This window comes from Anguilla anguilla, chromosome 12 (genome assembly GCF_013347855.1).
Source record: "Anguilla anguilla isolate fAngAng1 chromosome 12, fAngAng1.pri, whole genome shotgun sequence".
Classification (NCBI taxonomy): Eukaryota; Metazoa; Chordata; class Actinopteri; order Anguilliformes; family Anguillidae; genus Anguilla; species Anguilla anguilla.
The window spans coordinates 32,625,601-32,640,882 of NC_049212.1; the positions used below are offsets into that span (position 1 = coordinate 32,625,601).

The 15,282-nt window shown below is 45.0% G+C and overlaps 1 protein-coding gene across 1 annotated transcript; it reads left to right on the forward strand.

Annotated features, from left to right (window-relative positions):
• The first annotated feature begins 369 nt into the window (after nucleotides 1–369).
• Nucleotides 370–14,224, forward strand: LOC118209403 (transforming growth factor beta-1 proprotein-like). Its single transcript, XM_035384673.1, has 8 exons — nucleotides 370–870; nucleotides 1,607–2,781; nucleotides 7,583–7,852; nucleotides 8,407–8,484; nucleotides 8,632–8,776; nucleotides 9,135–9,285; nucleotides 11,410–11,520; nucleotides 12,466–14,224. Exons 2-8 carry the CDS (start codon nucleotides 2,439–2,441, stop codon nucleotides 12,511–12,513), a joined length of 1,146 nt encoding a protein of 381 aa, XP_035240564.1. The 5' UTR covers nucleotides 370–870; nucleotides 1,607–2,438; the 3' UTR covers nucleotides 12,514–14,224.
• The last annotated feature ends 1,058 nt before the right edge of the window (nucleotides 14,225–15,282 follow it).

Genomic DNA, 15,282 nt, shown 5'->3' on the forward strand with positions numbered 1-15,282 from the left:
ACACAGGGCCCTGCCAGTATGTCCTGCACACAGTCTTATTTTACTAGTGGAAAGAGAGATGGCCAATTTCATGTGTTCCTCTTTTAGATGTAGAATTAGTTTTTCCTTCTTTACTGTGAGTGTTTACTGTAGTTCAATGTCTTATTGCTTGTATGTCATCTGTTTGCTTTCATGTCAGTATACCCATGCCATGCCGTTAATGTAAGAATTGAAAGAGACAGAGAGAGAGAGAGCAGTAGCAGAAGTCTGATTTTTAAATGGCAGATGTGCGCTTTTGCTCTTACCCCCCATTTCCTGGGCGGAGAGCTTCTCGCTGCATTAGTGAACAGAAACTAAAAAAAGGGGGCGAGTGAGAGAAGTTCCGTTAGCAGAACCCTTAGCGCTCTCTCTCTCTCTCTCTCTCTCTCTCTCTCTCTCTCTTGCGCAAATCATTCTGTCACCCTCATGCTCTGACAGGCCGAGCGACAGGCAGGAAGAGCGGAGCCGACGAAGCTCAGACATTCGCTCCGGTGGAGGGACGACGACGGGGAAAGCGTGTTACGACCGGGCGGGAGTGAGAGAGAGGAGGAGAGCGGGGTGTGACGTGCCCCTCAGAAAAGAAGCCACCAGTTTTAGCAGCTTAAAAGCAGGCGGGGAGAGCGAGAGAGAGAGAGAGAGAGAGAAAGAGAGGGGGGGTAGAGAGAGAGAGGCTGCAATCCGATCATCGGAACACCGCAGAAGCCAAGAACATCAGTAAGCACTGCTACTGAAACCGGCTGCTGTTCCAGACCAGTCACTTGCTCCTTCTCTCCTTCTCAGGACTGCCAGTACTGGGTTTCTTTCTTTTCTTCCGTCCAATCCACTTATTTGAAGAAGTGGACAGTTACTGGGGTAAGTGGCATTTTACACACGCGCTGCTTGGACATGCTCTCTGTCAGTTCCCGTCAGGAGGTTGGTACCGTGAGCTTTTGCTCAAATGTTTGTGTGTTTGTGTGTGTGTGTGTGTGAGAGAGTGTGTGTGTGTGTGTGTGTGTGTGTGTGTGTGAGAGAGTGAGAGAGAGAGAGGCCAAAGGAACATGGCAAACTTGCTGTGTGTTTTGCGGTCCTGTTGCTGGGTCAAGAACAACAAGTGTTTTGACATGACAGAAGATGGAGGCCTGTGTGTCAAGGAAACTGTTTTCTCAACTTTCATTTTTCAACTCTTCATAATTCTAAACATGTACCATCGTCTTACATCAGGCTTTGTTTGTTTAGTACATCCTTGGCACATATGCATCCATAGAAGTGTTCTATTTATTAATTGACAGTTACGCTCTTATTTTCCTGTTGAGGGGAGATCTGATGGAAGTTTGTGAGCCAGTGTGATCGCGCTGTGTGTGAGAGTCGCCACCAGGAGCTCCACCATGTGACCGCTGTCTGAGTTATACTGAGGAGGGAAATTATCTGAGGGGCACAGGAAACCAGGAGGTCATCTGATTAAAGGTCTCTCTCTCTCTCTCTCTCTCTCTCTCTCTCTCTCTCAATCTCTTCTTTCTCCCTCTCTCTCTCTCTCGATCTCTTCTCTCTCTCAATCTCTTCTTTCTCCCTCTCTCCCTCTCTCTCTCTCTCTCTCTCTCCTACAAACCAGATTTAGGAAGACGCAGAGCAGCGAGGAAGAGAAGACAGAAGCGCTCTAACTCTTCAGTGCTTTTAGCTGGAGTCCCTCGTTTAGCGCAGTGGGGAAACGAGGCAGGAAGCACAGGTGGAGCAGTGGGCGCTTCCACTACAGGGCCAAACTGAAACAACAGCAAAGGGGAAGCCCTGACCAACACCGTTAGCAGGAAGTTGTGTTTGGTCCTTCTCTTTTTTCTTCTTATTTTACTTTATTGAACTCCTGCCCTTCCTCAGCACGTTTTCCTTTGAGGGCTGAAGTGGCTAGAGAGAGGGAGAGAGAAAAGAGAGGGGGCGCGAGAGAGATCGAGACCGTTTTTGTTGTCCAGTGTGGTAGATGTGTTGGACAGGTGCTCAGTGTGTTTTCGGACAGCACACGAAGATCGTGGATTGGCAGGGAGTGAGACGGTGTTGAGACAGCTCTCACTCATTCTCATGGGAAACAGAGAGCCCTTCTGTGTGTGTATTTGTGTTCATGTGTTGAAGCACAGTATGTTGAAAGCCTTTTGGTAGTAGCCCAGTGATAAACTCTCTTATTGGTCAGCCCAGTCTTTGCGTCAGTTACACCCCGGCAGCGAGCAGCTGGAGAGCGAATAAAGTGAGAGATCATCTGGTTCCGCTGAGATCCAGTAGATAAGAGGCTGTGTGCTTTCCCATCAATCTACCACAGTGAGAAGGTGAGCCTGCCTCCCCTGGAGATCCATACAGTGAGAGCGAGTCATTGCAGAGTCGTTACGGCGAGGGAGTGACTGTTTGCTCTGGTTAAGGTGATAAGATACACAGTACCAGTCAGGGCCAGTAGCAGCGCTATGAGGGCACAGTGCTTGGCGCTGGTGGCGCTGTGGGTACTGGGCACGGCGTGGCGGGTCGGGGGCCTGTCCACCTGTAAAACACTGGACCTGGAGCTGGTGAAGAAGAAGCGGATCGAGGCCATACGTGCCCAGATCCTCAGCAAGCTCCACCTTCCCAAACAGCCGGAGCCAGAGCAGAGCGGGGAGGGGGTGGAGATCCCGCCTGACCTGTTGTCCGTCTACAACAGCACGGTGGAAATGACCCAAGAGCACATCCTCCACCCCACGACTCCGCCCACCTCACCGGACCAGGAAGATGAGGAGTATTTTGCAAAGGAGGTCCACAAGTTCCACATGAATAGTGAGTATGGTACACACAGATATGTATGAGTGAGTTCTGTACTCACAGATATGTATGAGTAAGTACTGTACACACAAATATGCATGATTGAGTATGGTACACACAGACATGTATGAGTGAGTACTGTACACACATATACACAAACACACGCAGTGATAATAAGTAGGCTTTCCTTGGCTTGGCATCTGTTAGTCAGTGAAGCATTATCCTGCTGGCATCCATGGCATTTTTATTGCTGTTTTCTCAGAGTTTCTTGCTCTTTGATTGGCCATGTTAAAGTTTGTTTTGTTCAGGGTGTGAACATCAGTTAAATGCTTGCAGTAACACACCTGTTGAGATGTGATTGAAAGGTCAAAGAAATAGGAGAAAGGGAGGGATGAGAGAAGGGCTATATGAAGAGCTTCATGAATGAGTCACCTCTCTGTGTCCCTGTGTTAGAGACACGCCTCTGTGTCCCTGTGTTAGAGAGACACCTCTCTGTGTCCCTGTGTTAGAGAGACACCTCTGTGTCCCTGTGTTAGAGAGACACCTCTCTGTGTCCCTGTGTTAGAGACACGCCTCTGTGTCCCTGTGTTAGAGGGACACCTCTCTGTGTCCCTGTGTTAGAGAGACACCTCTCTGTGTCCCTGTGTTAGAGAGACACCTCTCTGTGTCCCTGTGTTAGAGAGACACCTCTCTGTGTCCCTGTGTTAGAGAGACACCTCTCTGTGTCCCTGTGTTAGAGAGACACCTCTTTGAGTCCCTGTGTTAGAGAGACACCTCTCTGTGTCCCTGTGTTAGAAGGTCGCCTCTCTGTGTCCCTGTGTTAGAGAGACACCTCTTTGAGTCCCTGTGTTAGAGAGACACCTCTTTGAGTCCCTGTGTTAGAGAGACACCTCTCTGTGTCCCTGTGTTAGAGAGACACCTCTCTGTGTCCCTGTGTTAGAGAGACACCTCTCTGTGTCCCTGTGTTAGAGAGACACCTCTTTGAGTCCCTGTGTTAGAGACACGCCTCTGTGTCCCTGTGTTAGAGAGGCACCTCTCTGTGTCCCTGTGTTAGAGAGACACCTCTCTGTGTCCCTGTGTTAGAGAGACACCTCTCTGTGTCCCTGTGTTAGAGAGACACCTCTTTGAGTCCCTGTGTTAGAGACACGCCTCTGTGTCCCTGTGTTAGAGAGACACCTCTCTGTGTCCCTGTGTTAGAGAGACACCTCTTTGAGTCCCTGTGTTAGAGAGACACCTCTCTGTGTCCCTGTGTTAGAAGGTCGCTTCTCTGTGTCCCTGTGTTAGAGAGACACCTCTTTGAGTCCCTGTGTTAGAGAGACACCTCTCTGTGTCCCTGTGTTACAGGGTCACCTCAACTCATAATTTCAATTCAATCCCAGAACTGTGTTAGAGAAAGAGAGGGGGAGCGGGAGAGGGATGGAGAGATAATATTGATGTTGTTGTGTTACCCAGCAGAAAGGGAAGTCTCTTGGCACAGAGCACTGAAATTGATAAGTACAGGACTGTAATTACACTTCTCTCCTGTGGTGAACTGAAGTAACTGAGGCTTAGCAAAGCAGTCATTTTTTTATTTGCTTTGTGCTGTTGTTGTTCTAGTGTGTTTGTGTGTGTGTTTGCGTGTGTAAGTGAATGTGTGCGCGCGTGTGAGTGTGAGCGAATGAGTGTGTGTGAATGTATGAGTGAATTGTATTTTTAAATACTTATTTGCACATTATTTTTGATCGCTGTGCTCTGAGATACACTGGCTTCCTGGTTAATGCCTCATGTGATTTAAATTCTTGGGCATGAAGGGTCCGTCTCACTTCGATTGCTTCAAAGATTTTCTAAATTATCGCTATGCATCTGCAAATAAAATAGATACCAAAGTTTATGATTAGCTAATGAAAAATGTTCAGCCGTCACCAGACACCGCCATAAACCAGATGCTTTGGGTTCTCTAAATGGGGCAACGGAGAGAAATCTCTAGTGGAATGCGTAATTGTATAAACAATCGCTCACAATTTTAGCGGGCTAAACTGTGTTTTGACTTGTGTCCAAGGCAGACTTGTGTCCATTGCAAATGGCTTCAGCTCGCCCAACCCCCAGTGCATTGGGAGCACTGTTATAGGAGGCAATAAAGGCTGGCAGAACTAGCACAAGCTCTTACAATCATCAAGCTCTCGCATCATCCGCTACCAAGGGCCCTGTGGCATGATTTCATCAAGCTTATGTTCACACCCAAAGCTTGTGAACAATAGAAACCGTGATAAATATTTTTTTTGTGTGAAATATACAGCATACTCCATATCACTTCAGTCATGTTTAAGAAAGTAAGTGGATTCATCAATTAAATTAGCCCCATAATGCTTGAATAGAAACATAATTTAACATAATTTACTCATTTAACTAAAATTGATATGGAATTGACTCCAACGATGAGGTCATACATAACATAGTATCAGTGCAAAACTATTAGTAAGCAGTATTGCTGAAAGTGTGTGAAAATTCACGTCTTTGGGATCTACACGTTCAGTTGTAGCCGATGTGTCTCTACAGAGAAAAAGGGGGGCGGACAAAGGTTCTAAAATGGAGGCGGAGGCACAGAAGGTGGGGAGGCAGTCGGTACCGAGGCAGAGTGGGCTCTGGTGGTTGGATAGAAGGTTTGGAAGGTATTTATTTAAGCCTGTGGGAATCCCGTTTCTACTGGGGAGTAATTATAGAGCCTGCCACAGCAGCTGTCCTAAGCTTACCTGTGAGTTACCTGAGCAGAGTCTGAGTAAGCAGGTCACCCGCAGCCCACCTTCCTGCCTCTCCGATTTGCCAGCACTGAGAACATCAAATTACATTTAACCCTTTGAGGAGTAGGTTTTTTTAGAATGTTTTTTTTTCTTCAAAATGCTAAGTCTGTTCTAGAACTCCATTGCTTTTAATTTCCTTCAATGATTGTTACATCAGCATTAGAATGTTAAGTTAAGAACAATATAATTATATTTGTGATCTCACACCTTCAAGGGGTTAACGTACAGAAATATGATTGTTATCTGGGCCTGACTAAGAGCAGGGGTCCCCAAAATTTGGATTGGAACTCACTGTATATGAAGCCCTTACTACTGAGCTTTACAGCAGTTTATACTTTTTTACACCACGCCTGTTCAGATGTGCTTCACTGAATCAAAATGGACGGGACAGAGTCTCGCCTTCGCACACTTCTGCTCTATGTGTTCCTCTCGTTCTTACTCAGTGCCTCTGGTGGAAGTGAGAGACTGAGGGGGTGGGGGGGGGGGTGGGGGTGTTCGTGTTGCAATGAGCAAGGAGCACTCCTCCTTCACGGGCCCCCCGGTTCAAGAGCTCTGCGATGGTACAGCCTGGTACAGATGTGCTTTACATCAGCCTGGCCTTCTGTACTGTCACCTCTCTCTCTCTCTCTCTTTCTATCTCTCTCTCTCTCTCTCTCTCACTCTCTCTCTCTTTCCCCCTTCCTCCCTCACTCCCTCCCTCGATCTCTCCCTTCCTCTCTCTCTCTCATCTATATTTTGGGCAATGATAAAGTAGACTTGCTACAGTAGAGCTGGTGAATTTAGTGGTAGGGCAAGCCAAAGTGGCAATTTTGAACACCAGAAAACAGACAACACCCTCTGAACCGATGTGGTGAAGTGGTTTCTTTTCCTGATTAGCTCAACGCTGAAACTAGAATCTACGCGCTATTACTTAATTAATGATGTTTAAAAAAATAAAGAATTTATAACTAGGTGCTGCTTTACAACATTGCTTGTGTGTTCAGCACAAGAAGGAATGTTATTCTTAATATTCAGGTTTGGCACTTGGATCAGTTTTTTTTTCATGCGCATGTCTTGTTTTTTTATTAAACTTATTATTTTTAATTGATGATGAATAAAATGTGGTTTTAAAAGTCTCTCTCGCTTTCTCTCTTTTCCACACAGAGATCTTAACTCACCGACTCTTACATTCATTCAATGCGTATCTCTCTTCAGGGATGCTATGGATAGCACCCCATGCCTCTCCTCTTACTACTTTTCTCCTGTCTTTTTCCTTTTCCTCATTTTCTCGTTCCCTCTTTCCCTCTCCCTCTGCTCGTTGTTGGATGCAAGGCCACACAGGGCCATATGACAAAAGAAAGCTGCTTGTGAGGGATTTGGTTCCCGTGTATTTTTGAAAATTAAATTTTCGTTTGATCTTTTGAGCGCGCAGCTGCATTTGTGATCCTGTGTTGGTGTCCAGCTAAGGTGCCTACCGTGAGGGACTGACACAAAGGAGCTCTTCATAATTGCACCTGTGTGCTTGGCTGTGCAAATTGCATGGCCAGCTGTATAACCTAACCGGTTATATGATTAGAGTGTTTGGATATATTCAAATGGCAACTGTGTGTGTGTGTGTGTGTGTGTTTGCGTATGCACGTGTGCATGTGCATGCATTTGTGTGCATGTTTATGTGTGTATGTGTGTCTGTGTGCATGTGTCTGTGTTTATGTGTGGTTATGCGTGTGCTTGTGTCCATGTCCGTGTGCATGTTTGTGTGTATGCGAGCGCATGCGTGTTTGGGTGCATCTGCATGTGTGTGTACGTCCGTGTGTGTGTGTGTGTGTATGTGCACGCGTGTGTGTGTTTGTGTGTGTGTGTGTGTGTGTGTGCGTATGTTCGTGTGTGTGTGTGTGTGTGTGTGTGTGTGTTGTGTGTGAACAAAAGAACACATTTTGGTCGGAATATTGGATGAAGAATATAAGGATGTAAGTCTTTTAAAAAAATTACTTGAAAAAAGTACTTGAAATAAACTCTTTGATCTCAATCTGCCTCTCCTGTGCTCTCGCCTTCCACCCTAGTTCACAACCACAGCAAAGACCAGATGCAGGTCGACGTGAGCGAGATTCGGGCCAGCATAGGGAACGAACGGCTGGTCACCCGGGCAGAGTTACGCCTGCTCATTAAGGACACCAGCATGACCCAGGACCAGGAGCAGAGGCTGGAGCTGTACAAGGGCGTTGGCGACAGCGCTCGTTACCTGAGCTCCCGCTTAGTCACCAAGGCGCTTAACGATTTATGGCTGTCCTTTGACGTCACGCAGACTCTGAAGGACTGGTTGAATGACCCTGGTTAGTCGCATTCCCGGCCCAACGACCACAATCACAAGCGTTATTGAGACTATTACAGTTAATAAATAAATGTGTTCGAAATATTTTCATTGAATAAATACAAGTTAAATTTGAAGAGATTTCTGCATCACTGAGAATTTTCAACAGAGCTGGTTGCTAATGAAAACATACAGTCACGTGGGAGAAGAATTTAGTTCCGAATATATGTGTAGATGGATGTCTCTTTTGAAAATGTCATTAATTTTCAGGAGTTTTATTTGGGCCTTAAAAGGTTAAAGTACTTAAAATTATGCATTTGACTGTTCATTTTTTCTGATTACAAGCATTGCCATAATTATAACCATTCTTGGTTGCGCCACCTTACCTGCGTGCATAGCAATTGACAAGACTATCATCATCATCATCATCATCATCGTCATCATCACTAATATTATCATAATCATTATCATTGTTGCTCATATCTCTTGATAATTAGTGTATATATACGATGCAAGCAAACCAAATCTACTGTGAAGAAATGTTTTCATTTGTGTGTGTGTGTCTCTGTTGTGCAGAAGAGAACCAGTGGTTCACGCTGAAGTTATATTGTGAATGTGGGAAGCCAATGGAAGACTATCTCTTCAAAATTGCAGGTACGGTTCAGCTCCCGAATGTCAGTAAACCTCAGAAAAGGACCACAGATGTCTCACAAGAAGTGAAAAACATCTGGGTCCTCTGCGCGCAGAACAGCAGGACCAGGGGGTAACGTTGCTCTTAAATTTTCGTGTTCTTTTGCGTAGGGATGGGGGCGCTGCGAGGAGACTTGAAAGCCCTCGCTGGCAGGATAAAGCCCCACATCCTGGTGATGTCACTTCCTGCTGACCGCACCAGCAATCTCAGCTCTCGAAAAAAACGAGCCACAGCTGAAGAGGAGTTCTGCTCCAAGTGAGTATTTTTTCTGTGGTGTGTCATAACCTGGTCAGTATTTTTGTTTATTTAGATATCTTAACTCTTAAAAGACTTCATTCATATTTTTTATGTAGAGATAACTTTATTTGTAGTTGTATTTTCACCAATATTCAGAACAAAATTCTTCTTTCTTGCAATTGAAATTGGCTTAGTAGACTGATTTGTTGAAAATCTCAGCAATGTGCAGGGGCGTTTTCAAATTTTACCGGCATGTAAAGAGTATTAAAATACATATTTTACCATGGTCTAGTGGGAGTTATTCACATATAATCTTCTTCTCTGATGCGCTTTTTATAAGACCAGGTGTGCTAAAGTTCTTTTCTCCCCACTACAGCAATTCTGAAAACTGCTGTGTGAGAAATCTCTACATCGATTTCCGGAAAGATCTGGGCTGGAAGTGGGTCCACAAGCCAAAAGGTTACTATGCTAACTACTGCATAGGATCCTGTACCTTCTTCTGGAATGCCGAAAACAAGTATTCCCAGGTACCTGTGCCATTCCCAAACTCTTTAGCCTTTAAAGGGATATATCATTACATTCATTTTGCAGATTCACTTACCTACGGTGACTTACAATGAGAGGGAACAAAAGTGCCTTCACCACTTGAGTCACATGAGCAGCATAGCCAGACCAGGAGTGGTGAGTGTAAATGCAACTTTAATAAGGCACTAAATATAAGTTAACTTGTGTAAACCTAGAACCATAATACAAATCATAGATTCATATAGCTTCCCATATAGCAAGCATGCTCTTACAAAATCAAAGCAAATCCAAGATGAGAGATTGAATCCCAAAATGCTGTCTAAAGATGCTTTATATGATGCTTCAGGGGCTTTTTTGGCCGCTGTGAAATTACATCACATTACATTTATTTGGCAGACGCTTTTATCCAAAGCGACGTACAAAAAGTGCATTTCATGGTCATAGACAACTACTAAACACAGGTTCAGTAAGATACCATACTTATTTTGTACAGCTATTTCTAGCTAAGAACACAGTTTAGTTCACACAGTGAACACTATTCAGACCTAACCTCTGCAAAGCCAACTAGACAGAAGAATAAGCTACAGTATTAGGCCAAATACAAATGACCAAAAAGTGCTGGGATGGGGCAACATGTAACAAGTGTCATGAAAAAGGGGGGGGGGGGATTTAGAGTGAAATATGCAGCGTGGTGGTGGTTAGTCTAGGTATAGTCTGAAGAGATGAGTCTTCAGGCCACGGCGGAAGATGGGTAGTGAGGGGGAGGTTCGGAGAGGGACAGGGAGTTTGTTCCACCACTTGGGAGCTAGGGTGGAGAAGCTCTGTGATCCCTTTGGTCGGGTGGGAGGGGTTACAAGGCGCCCTGCTGCCGCAGAGCGGAGTGGTCGAGCAGGGACATAGGATCAAAATATATTTTAAGGGCATTTTGTGGCATTTCCAGGGCAATTTTATCAAATGTTGGGACAAACCTTTATGTTGCATGAAATACTGTCATTCAATGATATATAAAATAAATGTGTCTTATTACAAATTTAGAGACAGTCACAGCTCAATTTCCATATCTGTCAAGTTAACAAAATTTTAATTTAACTTCACAGTTCATGGTAAATTTGGCAGCTATATTATTTAAAGTGTATAGTTTTATAAAAATGAGCTGCAAGGGCTTGTGGGGTGTGTGATCTGCATAACATGCTGAAGTGTAGACACGTCCCAAAAGCAATTCAGGGCGGGGGTGAAAGTAACATTAACATTGGCTCAGGTTCACTAAGATACGCAGAGATTTTTACGCCTGTCTAATTTGTCCCACTACTTGATTGACTCGTAAGAAAACCAATTGCTGCCCAGTTGAGCTGGGTTCAAAGGTCAGGAGACAGGAGCCGGAAACACGAGGGAACGCGGCGGAACGTTTCTGTGAGCCGTTCAGGCTAAATTGATAAGCCTCCCGCCTGTAATCGGAGGCCCCCGTGTTCAGACTCACAGCTGGGAAGTTTGGTGGTTTCCAGTGTACTTCAAATAGAGAGGATAGAGCTGGGATTTCCCCCCTCCTCCATCACGGCTTTTATAGGCCTGTTTCCTTTCACCTCTCGGGTCCCAGTGTCACACTGCATTGGAATGTGTGCAGAGTCACGTTCCAATGCAACATGGGAAAGGATAATGACAGGTAGCCCCTCTTTCGATCCTTGCGTGGTTTGAGGGCCCAGGATGGTGTAAAACTATCATACCAGTATATATCAGCAAACAGTGCCCTGACTCTGTATGTTTGTCTGTCTGTCTGTCTGTCTGTCTTCAGTGCTGATGTGTCATTGTGGAGGTGTATCATGGTTTGCTTTGGCCGTAATCTTGCTTTTGAAGCTCTTTTCCGGTGTGAGTCTGTTTCTCTCAGGTTTTCTCCCTCCTGACTGCTGAATCAGCTCTTATGGTGACATCCCTCCCTTCCCTCTTTCTTCTCTTCTGGTAATTCTCTTATGCATACTTTCTCTCTTTTTCCCTCTTGCTATCTATCTATTTTAAATTCAAATTCAGATAGGGATGACCACTTGGGTATAGGTTTGCCAGAATAATCGTTTGCATAACATGTTAATCAACAACATAAGAAAAACTACTCTCTCTCTCACTCTCCCCACCAGATCTTGGCTCTGTACAAGCACCATAACCCTGGGGCTTCAGCTCAGCCCTGCTGTGTTCCCCAGTTCATGGAGCCCCTGGCCATAATCTACTATGTGGGCAGACAGCACCGGGTGAGTGGCTAATGCTAACAGCATCACCAGAGTGTTCATTACAGTTGCTGGAAAACCCTCCTTTCTCTACTTTTGCCTTTGTGTTCATATTGCCAGGCAATGATTTTCAGTCATTACCCTCGCCGCCCAACTTTGACTGTGCATTTTCAGATTTTTCACTTTATTCTGGAAAAAATACTCTGTCCAGACACATTTACACCCTACACGATATGACCAAAAGTATCTTGGTCTGGGGCTGTTTTTCATGGTTTAGGCTGGGCCTCTCATTTCCATTGAAGGCAAATCTTAATGCAATACCATTCTAGACGAATCCGTGCTTCCAAGTTTGTGGCAAAAGTTTAGTGAAGACCCTGTCCTGTTTCAGCATGATAATGCCCCTGGGCACACAGTGAGGTCCGTATGGAAATGGATTTGTTGAGATCAGTGCGGAAGAACTTGACTGGCCTGCACAGAGTACTGACCTCAACCCCATCCAACACCTTTGTGATCAATTGGAAAACAAACTGCGAGCCAGGCTTAAATGCCCAGTGCCCAACCTTACTGAGGCTTTTCTGGCTGAAAGGAAGCAAATCCCTGCAGCAATGCCCTACCATCTAGTACAAAGCCTTCCCAGAAGATTGGAGGTTGTTATAGCCGCAAAGGGTGGACTAACTCCATATTAACGCCAGTAATTTTGGATGAGATATTAGATGTCATGTCCACATACTTTTGGCCATGTAGTGTATATTTAACAGCAGTGTATTTTTTAATATATGCAGAGCAGACAATATACATACGTTGCATACATACTGCAATATCTGAGAAATATGTTTTGTAATATCTTTTCATGTATTCTGAAGTGTTGATAATTGGCTTTATTTCAATATATATCTCATTATATTTCATTTCCGTTAGGGGATTTCTTTGATTGTTCTTGTTCTTCTCGTTATTCTATCGCTTCCTCAGGTGGAGCAGCTGTCTGATATGAGCGTGAAGTCCTGCAAGTGCAGCTGAAGAAGAGGCACGCCCTTCCTCGCTCTCTCTGACTCTCCCCCCACCCCCCTCTCCCTTACCCTCGCGGTTACACCCGGAGTCATGAGAGAGAGAGAAAGGGGGCGTGTGGGTGGCATTTCAGAGAGCTCGGAGAAGAACCAATGGACAGATGGACACACAGAGAGGAATGGATTGAGAAAGACAGGTGGATGAAAAGTGGATGAGGAGAGGGACACGGGACACGATGGAAAAAAGGTCTCAATGTCCCAGGATGCATCACTGCACCTGCCATCATAGTCAGGGGGACTCTTGATTGAACAGCATAAGAACAGCGAAGAACTTCTATATAAAATCTTTTCCATAAATATAAATATATACACCCCGTCTTCTCAGATGTTCTTCCATGAATTAATTTATTTTGTTTTGCCGGCTGTAATATAGATGTGTGGTGCGGTAGGAAGGAGGAGAGAGAAGGGGTGTGTTCTTCCGTTTGCAGGAAGAGGTCACAGGTCCCTCAGAAAGCTTTACTTCCTGCACACGCAGTCAGCAGGGGCCTGCAGTACACTGGGCTGGATCGGTCCACACGGAGCTGGAGGTTAGATTACACTGGGGGCCGGGCCGGGCCGGGCCTGGCTTAAACACTGCCTCCAGGCTCTCCAGTCCGTTACCCCATTCTCAGACAAAAGCGCTGCGCCTACAGGTACGGGCAGCTGAGTGCATTCAAATAACAGGGAGGAGGGGGGGAGAAAGAGAGAGAGAGAGAGAGAGAGAGAGAGGGAGGGAGGAAGGGAGTGAGAGAAGAAGGGAGAGAAAGAGAGATATAGAGAGCTTAGAGTACAGTGCTGCACAGATAAATGTGTGGTTTTTTTCTTTTTTGGGGATCTTTTTCTCAGTGTTTGAGGTTTTTTCATTCCCTCAGGAAAATGCCCAATGAGCTTCGCTATTTATAAATGCCACCGTACGTAAACTAATAACTGAAAACGTACGTAAACTAATGACTGGAAACATTGACGGCATTTAACCAATCACAGCGCTTTGAAGGACCCCTTGCTTTCTATGTCCAGTGGCTCCTTCTGAGACACAGGTAAGGATGTGGCTCTGATGGCAGGAACCCGAAATGTTTGTAACAAGATGTGATGTCATGCGCAGAACCAGAAAGGAGGAAGAGGAGCCACAGGGTTCGGATTGGCTGCAGGGCGTGAGAATCCTAAAAAGGAGGATGGGGGGACCACCCCTCTACCTGTCGCAGCTGGAACCAGGTGTGCCACGGGTGTTGTGGTGATTTTATTCACAGACTTTTTGGTGCTTTTTTAAAAAGAGTGTTCATGTTTTTAATAGTGTTGTCTTGTTGCTCTTGGTCTAGATATGATTAAGTTTCTTTTAATGTTAAGGGTCTGAATAATTATTGATACTTTTCAGTGTAGAGCTGAGGAGGGACGTATTTTTGGGTAGAATCGTAGAGAATGTGTGTGCACACTACTTAGTAAGCTACTATTTATATTTTGCTCATCATAATTATCTGCTGCATAGGTTTTTTTTTTTTAAATAAATAAAATTTACCCTACCCCAGTTCAAAGCACCTCTGCTCCAACTGAAATAAATATCCGTCAGGTCCATTAAGTTTTCAATGCAATGTCCTGATTGTCAGCTTCTTGCTCTTGTATAATTTTAACAACAGCCAGAGAAGCTGTGGCATTGAATGGTTATTAAAAAAGCTTCTGTTATAAATTTGTGAGAAAGCACGTGTGTGCGTTTGTGTGTGTGTGTGTGTGATTGCAGAGAATGGCTTCCTTGCTCTCTGTTGTGATTGGCCAGACTCTGGCCATTGAGTACACAGGGGTCAGGCTGGGCTGTGTGGGAGGGGCCCTGGGGAGAGCCCTGTCTGCCAGGGAGGAGCTAAACTAACGGAAAATGCAGCATGCACCAGGTGTTCAGCCCACGGACCGGTAAACACTGTGCACCTGTTTACTCTGGAGATCGGCTATAGCCCAGACGGGTGGGGGTGGTGGGGGAACTGGGCTGAGCACAGATTCACTCACAGGTGGGTGAGGGGGCGTTCTCTCTCTCTCACTCCATCCCCCTCTCTCTCTCTCTCTCTCTCTCTCACCCTTTGGCAGTTCCACTTAGCACACTATAATACAAAGCATGTATATATAATATTAAACTCCAACTTCAACTTTATTATGGTCCCAAAGGAAATCTGGTTGCAGCCAGGCATTAGATCAAAATTAAAACAAGTGACAACAAAAACAATCCAAAAACATAAAATCATAAAAGCAGTCATAAAACACGTAAAGCATGAAGAACATAAAACGAGAAATCAAGCAAAGGATAGAGACACCCTCACCAGCTTCAATTAAACGTGTTAGATTAGGACTCAGGCCAAGAATAAAGTGGCTCCTTAAGTTCAGTGCGGGGTAAGTAAAGTGCTAGTAAAGTGTAAAGTGCTGTGGCAGTAAGGTGTACATGTCTACATATTTACATTAAAAGATGAAGCCTTTTCAATGGCAACAAGGTTAAAGAAGGTGTCTATGTATGTCTATGTTTTACGTTAAAAGATTTAGCCTTTCAACGGCAATGGGAAAAAAAGATTCTCTGGCGCAGTGTGTCTTCGTTTTAAGTATCCTATAATGTCGGCCTGAAGGAAGATGGTCAAACTGATTATGAAGAGGGTGATCAGAACAATTAGCAATCATTTGCACCTTTTTGATGACCAACTTACTGTAGATGTCCTGAAGCTGGGCTAGCTGCCCCCCGATCACCTTGCCGGCCACCCTGACCAGCTGTGCC

Coding starts and splice junctions, on each gene's coding strand:
- LOC118209403 (XM_035384673.1), top strand. CDS start 2,439: ATGAGGGCACAGTGCTTGGCGCTGGTGGCGCTGTGGGTACTGGGCACG. Junction 2,782..7,582: donor CCACAAGTTCCACATGAATA/GTGAGTATGGTA, acceptor CTTCCACCCTAG/TTCACAACCACAGCAAAGAC. Junction 9,286..11,409: donor CCGAAAACAAGTATTCCCAG/GTACCTGTGCCA, acceptor TCTCCCCACCAG/ATCTTGGCTCTGTACAAGCA.